Source organism: Pholis gunnellus, assembly GCF_910591455.1.
Source record: "Pholis gunnellus genome assembly, chromosome: 6".
NCBI classification, from domain to species: domain Eukaryota; kingdom Metazoa; phylum Chordata; class Actinopteri; order Perciformes; family Pholidae; genus Pholis; species Pholis gunnellus.
Window position 1 is genome coordinate 10,172,777 of NC_136532.1, and position 7,287 is coordinate 10,180,063.

General features: G+C 41.4%; 1 protein-coding gene across 1 annotated transcript; it reads left to right on the top strand.

Moving 5' to 3' along the window:
- The first annotated feature begins 56 nt into the window (after positions 1 to 56).
- ndc80 (NDC80 kinetochore complex component) lies at positions 57 to 7,078 on the top strand. Its single transcript, XM_079160539.1, has 17 exons — positions 57 to 139; positions 623 to 724; positions 1,602 to 1,685; positions 2,141 to 2,267; positions 2,652 to 2,824; positions 3,093 to 3,195; positions 3,318 to 3,407; positions 3,503 to 3,596; positions 3,721 to 3,821; positions 4,106 to 4,250; positions 4,408 to 4,613; positions 4,812 to 4,961; positions 5,166 to 5,255; positions 5,375 to 5,467; positions 5,640 to 5,770; positions 5,995 to 6,097; positions 6,328 to 7,078. The coding sequence occupies exons 1-17, from the start codon at positions 132 to 134 to the stop codon at positions 6,454 to 6,456; spliced, it is 1,929 nt and encodes a 642-aa protein (XP_079016665.1). The 5' UTR covers positions 57 to 131; the 3' UTR covers positions 6,457 to 7,078.
- The last annotated feature ends 209 nt before the right edge of the window (positions 7,079 to 7,287 follow it).

The following is a 7,287-nucleotide window of genomic DNA, read 5'->3' on the forward strand; positions in this document are numbered from 1 at the left end:
ACCAAATGGCTCTCCGTACTTTGGTGACGTCACCGCCATCCAATATTTGCAATTTTGTTTTGGCGGGGTTTGTCTGGTACTACGTCCGTTCAGATGTTCGGTTGTAAACATTAACTTTTCATCGTCGAAATATGGAGCGGTACGTTTAAAAGTTGATAAGATAAACATTTTAAGTCATTTTGTTATTTTTTAGCTTGCTTAATATGTTTCCAGTCGCTGTTATTGTGGCTTGGCTTTAGCTACAGTTACTAGCTAATGTTACCGTAATTTAAACGATGTTACCAACCGTAAAACATACGTAAGATGTAACGTTAGTTCCTAACTACGCTTATTAGATTTAGTTAGAAAACAACTAACGTTAACTCGACTTAGCTCACTGAACGAGGAACGTTAGCTCACTAGTTAGCTCGCTTTAGCGAGGCTATTAACCAGCATACACTTAGATACTGACATAAACTAACGTTAGCCAGCTGTAGCCATATCTAACGTTATTGGCATTAATTAAAAAATGCGACCGACATTAGCACTCTAACATGCAGATGTATTTTTGCGGAACTTGTAATACAATAGAATAACGTCAACAAACTGCATCTGTTTCTTTTTTATTATTATTTGTGTCCAGTGTAAGGATGAGTCGAGCAACAAGCGGCAGACCGTCGGAGCCGCTGCCTATGCGAGTGCAAGACAGCAACAGGATGAGCATGGTGTATACAACGCCAAAGAGGTTGGTTCGAAGTCATAAAACTAAAAAGAAATTAATATATTTTAGTTATATAGTGAGCAAAGATACTGCTTCCTGTACGACGTGCGTATACCGCTCTTTCAAATGTGTGGTTGGTATAACCTGATGTTAGTCACACCCACTAACGATGTGCACTGTACTCTAACTCCGTCTAATAATACTTTTTATATCCAGAATATTACATTGAGTTGCCTCAGTTTGAAATACATTGCAGACAGATTAAGATGTTGGGTTAAGTTTCATAATATTTCATATACCTGTTATGACAAACTGGGACACAACATGAAATTAAAGGCTTCATTGGTTAATCTTGTACTTATTTTTTGGCATGGGGTGATATTGACACTTTTTTTGTGAACATGTGATGACTCAGTTAATAGTCTGTTATGTTTCAGGGCATTGTGATTGAATCTATATCTTCTTATGAATATTTAGGATTCTTAATTGACGATTCTCTCATTTCAGCCTCACATTCACACACTGGGCTGTGTTTTTTTTTTATTCCAGAAATAAGTCTTGCTTTTCTTTTGATGCAAAAAGCAGACCTCTTGCTGCTAGATTTATGTCTGTGATTGACTTTGGTGATGTTTTATATATGCATGCCTCTTCTCAAAGCCTTCACTCTTTAGATGCTGTACACAGAGCACTTCGGTTCATTACTAATCTTAAGGCCCTCACTCCCTGTATGGTCGGGCTTGTTGGCCTGGATCGTCCATCTGCACACTTAATAACAGGCGTGTCCTTATAAGGCCGTCTTTAACTTGCTTTCTTCATATCTATATAAATGCTGTAAGTACGTCTGAAGCTGCTGCTGCCTGTCTTGTGATTGTTCATCTCAATGAATTGTGTTTCTTTACAGTAAACAGCCTTCCTTTGGAAAGCTGAACATACCCAAACCGCAGTCTGTGACCTCTGAAAGGCGGACCAGCTTCTTTGGTGCCCGGTGAGTGAATAATATTTCAGAAACATCCAAATTTGCATTACCACGTACTTTCCATTAAAGTGTCAAGAACAACTGAGAACATAGAGTATATTCATCAATATAACCACAGACTGTACCAGTACAATCACAATAGTAATGAGATAAAATAACGTGGTCAACATGTGTCGTCTTTACCTTACACGGTGTAGAAGGAAAGCTCCGTACATAAATATCCTGCGAGTATGATCTTGGAGAGAGTAATACGTCTGTGTGCCTTTAGTTACTTATTAGATATAAACCAGTGTCACAAACACTAATTAGAAAATTAGCAGAATAAATGTGGTCAAAGGTTACGTAATGAGTAAATTAAAGAAGGCTTCATTATCCTTCTCCTAAGATAAAAGGGGTCAGATTCACTGTTTGTGATGATAAATAACATTTCATCTTGTGGTGGTGTATTACTGTTTTGCCTGCAGGACTGTAGGAGCCAGCATGCCTCGCAACAGCACCATGTCAGGGTTTGGAGGGACGGAGAAGATGAAAGACACCAGACCTCTGCATGATAAATCCTTTGTTCAGCAATGTATCAGACAGCTGCACGAGGTAAAAACACCTTATTCCTCAGCCCATGTAATGTACACACACACACACACACACACAAATAGACCAGCTGGTTATAACATTGCTACACCCTTTAAGTTCATTATATTAAATCCACAGTGTGGTATATGAGAGGAAAGACATGGATGCCCTTCAGTACTTGTGTCCAAAAATTCACGTTGGCAGCCAGCAACACACACTTCATTTCATTTCTGACACAACTCATGGACACAATTACCACACAAAGGTGTGAAGGGCTCTAATTGTAGCTCAACCTATTTTGTGTACCTGCATTTGCATCATAAAGTCGTACGGTGTTGGTCAATGTGAGTGTGAAGCTCTGCTGTTGCTCGTCCCCGCCTGACATTCTCTCTCATGTCCTTCCAGTTCTTGACAGAGCAGGGTTACCCGGGCACTTTGTCAGCCAAGACCCTCCAGTCTCCCTCTACCAAGGAGTTCGTGAAGGTGTTTGAGTTTGTCTACCGTCAGCTAGACCCAACCTTTGAGATGCCAAACTCAAAGGTGGAGGAGGAGGTTCCAGCTATCCTGAAAGCCATGAGGTAACTTTCACCATGAGAAGCACTTGGTTGCCCAGCTGCGTGTATTCAGAAGGTTTAGCACTACTGTAATTCAATAGCTGGGGCTGTATTAACAATTATAGAAAAAAAGGCGGAGAGAAAATCTTAAAAATGGATTCAGCATCGAACAAAGTCATGGTACAAGATGTCTGACCATGCAGGTACCTTACCATTGGCTGTGGGCTCCTTTTCTATAGTTTAAGAAACAGTGCTGACTGTCTGTCTCTATTTCTCTCCCTGTTTCTGGAAGGTATCCATTTGTTCTCTCCAAGTCTTCAATGTATTCTGTTGGAGCTCCGCACACCTGGCCTCAGGCACTTGGTGCGCTCATGTGGCTTATTGAGCATGTCAAGGTGAGAAGCAAACAACAGTTTCAGTGGAATAAAACCAGGTTCATTTGCAGAGCATGCAGCATAAACTAAACTTGTGTCATTTTATGTTTGATGAAACTAGTTGTGCTTCTTCCGTGTGTCAGATCAACCGGTGTTTCAGCAAGCAGGAGCTGCTGTTCAGTGACTTCTGTGAAGACGGCGTTAATATCGAGGAGGGGGCCGAGTATAACAAGGTACTCAGCAGCACCCGGCACCAACAATCCACCAAAACCTCCTTGTTACAGGGTTGTGTTTATTTGTATCTTCTCTTTCACGTTGTTCTGTGCAGCTCCTGCTGGACTACACAGCTGAGGCGTACTCCAGCTTCATGCAGGGTGAAGACTCATTTGATGAGGTGGATGAATTATTCCTCAATAAACTAAGTAAGCACAGCATCTCATGAAATTATTTTTTTTTTTTTTTTTTTAAGAATGAATTGCTTTGTATATATATCCAAGCATAATGTTAATTGTTAGTTCCAATTAAGATTTTGTGTTCTATTCACAGAGAAACTGTACAACGTGGACGAGGCCCTGCTGGCCTCGATGGAGGAGAAGTACAGCATACTCAGTGAAGAGTTGGAACGCCTGGAGAAGGAGAGCCACACGGTCAGGAGACCTTTACGTTTACATGTGCACACATTCAATTATGATTTCAAAATATTGATATTCACATTACTATTTCTGAAATACAGTGAAACCTCATTATCCAGTTATAATTCTAAGTGGTTACGGTGAACTGAAGATCCAATTATTGGAGGTGCAAACGTTTTAAAGTTATAGACAGAATACTTTGGGTTGTTTTTGGTTGGTCGCTCACTCAGTAATATTAAACATCTTCAGTGCGAGTAACAATAACTCACACGTATGATTTTCTCTCTCCTCCTGGACAGGACCGTCTCATGACCAAGAGAATGGGAAGAATGAAGCTGCAGGCCGACCTCAAGAAGCTCCAGAGTTATCGAAGCAACCTGGAGTCCTTTAAAGTGAACCTGGAGAACAGAGCTTCAGAGCTGAGCGATGAGCTGGAGACCACTGGTCAGTCAGCTCTTTAATAGGATTCACTGGGTCTGATACGTCTGGATCTCCGTGTTAAGTCACCGTGAAGACGTCTGAATTACTGCTATGCATTAAGTAACTGGAACTACACATTTCATAGTTCTTTATGGGACTTCTTTTTTTTTTATCTTTGCAGGCAGTCACCTGGAGTCTCTAAAACGTGAGCAAAATGAGCTGCAGCTCCTCCTGCAGAACCAGAAGTTCACTCCAGCTGATGTCGAGAGGATCAACCGAGAGAAGAGAGAACTCCAACAGACCATCTCCAGCCTCAGCAAGGCTCTTGAAGATGCTGAACAGCACATGTGGAGCGAGCAGATCGCTCTGGGCAAAGTCAAAGAGAAGGTACTGTATGCACAGAGGAGCAGGAGTACTACCGTCTTTCTTAATATTTGATATTAAACTATGATATCTTTTGTCCGTGTTTTTTTGCTCCCCATTTGTATTCGATATAGATTGATAATAGCAGATGTTCTTCATCCAGCGGCTTTGATTGAACTCGTTTCCTTGCCCTTCCCTTCTTGTTACTTTCCTCAAACCCAGGTGGAGTTGAAGGTCGGCGAGTACCACAAGCTGGCACGTAAACTCAAGCTGATACCAATGTCTGCAGAGAACGCCTGTGGTCATGATTTTGAGATCAGGCCTTTTGATTGTGGACCCGGCAGCATGGTTCAACACAAAACACAGATACAGGTACTTCTGGTGAACGATCTGCACAAGACCAGACTTTTCTATTTTGATGGATCTTAATTCAGTTCAGTATGAACTAGGTTACTATCCCAATGCTTAGGTTATTTCCAATTTTTTTTTGCTTTAGACATATTATATTTAAATGTTTACGCCATTGTAGGCCTTGGGAATTAGATTTGTGATGATGACTTTTTGTGTGTGTTGTAGATGCTCCTGAGAAAGCTGCTCAGTGACGTGGAGGAAGAGAACAGTCGATTAGCCAACATGAAACTCAGTCTGGAGGAGTCGAGTGAACAGGTAACAAAATCGTGCACCCTATTAACCCTTTCTCTTATTGACACACAATATACCAAAGTGCATATTATTTAAAAATCACATTTGTTATTTTCAAACGTGTGTGTGTGTGTCTTTTTAAGGTGAATTCTAACCTCTTGGACAAGTCCAATGACCTAAAGCAGCTGAGAGAGCAGATCCGCAAGCTGGATGAACGATTGGATTCTGACATGCAGGTAAAGTTCATTCTGCTTCATGGTAGGAAATGCCATTCTGCATTCAGCAGATGTCACATGTCAGGCGGAAAAAACCGTGCATGAGGAAACATTTCAACATGTTGGCGACACACAGTGTGTGCACAGGTGCATCATTCATGTAGTAACGGTTGGATTCCTGTGTGCTGTGAAGGAGCTCGCCCAAGAGGAGCAGGACTGGGCAGCCGAGGTGGAGACGGTGGAGAACCATCGTACGACTCTGGAGAAGAAGGTTAATTATGGTTACGACGAGTCCGTGCAACACCTGAAGGCAGCGCAACAGCAGTGAGTGAATGTTGTTTATTCATCAACAACATTTATGTCTGCAGGATGACTTCATCCTGCTGGAGCCTACAGCCACTACAGAACAAAGCAGTGTCTGTTAACGTGTTCATCTCGATGCCGCTGCCTCATTTCTTCTCATTTTCATGATGTGTGAGCTTTAAAATCCGGGAGATTTTTTGTCTGTGTCTAACCGATGAGTCTTTTTGTGGCCGTCTCTTCTTCAGGTACCACCTGGTGCTGCAGGAGACCAATGAGGAGCGGCGAACAGTAGCCAATAACCTTGCGTCTGTGTTTACCACAGCTGCTAACCACTTGTCAATCACAGAGGTAAGAAAATATTTGTCGGGCATTCTTCAGTTTGTTTTAGCGCAAACATCACAAGCACATGACTGACGTAAGAACATCGTAGGCCTTTCGCTGTTTAGCTGTGACTGTGGCAGTGACATTTGATCCGATGGCATTGTTATTCATGCTGCACCTGTACCTGTGTTTGTATTGTTCTAATACATCAATGTGTGTATTATAACCCATCGGCTCCTGTGGTTCTTGTATAACAGAAGTGCCTGGAGGATCTGCACGGCAGAGTTCAACGCGTCTGCTCTAAGGCTGTGGAAGAAGATAAAGCTGCTCTCCAGAAGCTGAGGGAAACTTTGAAGAGCTTCACGTCGAAGGCCAACAGTCTGTAACGTGAGGGGGGAGGATGGAGGCCTCTCAGAGACTATGGAAGTGTGGCGGAGTTCTCCCTGTCGTTTGTGTTTTTAGTTTGTTCCCATCTTTGTTAGTTCTGAACACGTTTTGGAGACGTATCATATGACTTATGACTTTAGATTAACAAAAATGTCACAGCCAGGTTTCTCTGTATAAATGATTCTCTTTTGATTACAACAGCAGCGTGTTTTTGCCAACACGGACGCATTTAAATACAAAGAAGTTTTAATGCATGACCTTCTAGTTCTGGTATTTACAGACATTTTGTGGCATTTTAGTCAACACTTTTCAGTTTTTGTTATTAATGAACATTCATATGCAAAATAAAAATTACTTTTAAACCCTCATTATAGAATAGTTTGTGTGTCACACAAGACCCCGGAGGAAAAGTCATTCCATGCTTTTCACCGTTTAACACTGAAATACATTTCAACAATTATTGTTATAAATACCAAAACAAGAAGATATTGCTCAGAAAAAAGCAGTTTGAAGGTTGAGTCAATATATTGTTTGTAAACTGTGTCGTCCAATAGTTGTGTTGCACTGAAGCCACTAGACGGCAGCACACGCACAGTGTTCAGGTTGCTATACATTTACACATTTCCCTCTGAGACCTATTGGTTAATGTTGTGGTTTCTTCATTATCTACTTTGTTTATTAAAGTATTCAAACAGTAACGAAAGCCTTTTAACTGTCTTGACCGAAATAAACCCCTAATATAATGTTTTTACTTGTTTTTGTACGTCGAATCTCCTGCTTACATTCTTTATTGCATCGGGAGTCCAGCAGCCAATACCTCCAATTGTTAA

What these genes read in the sequence shown, in the direction of transcription:
- ndc80 (XM_079160539.1), top strand. An exon ending in GTATCAGACAGCTGCACGAG is followed by an intron (nt 2,268 to 2,651) that starts GTAAAAACACCT and finishes ATGTCCTTCCAG; the next exon opens with TTCTTGACAGAGCAGGGTTA. An exon ending in ATTATTCCTCAATAAACTAA is followed by an intron (nt 3,597 to 3,720) that starts GTAAGCACAGCA and finishes TTCTATTCACAG; the next exon opens with AGAAACTGTACAACGTGGAC.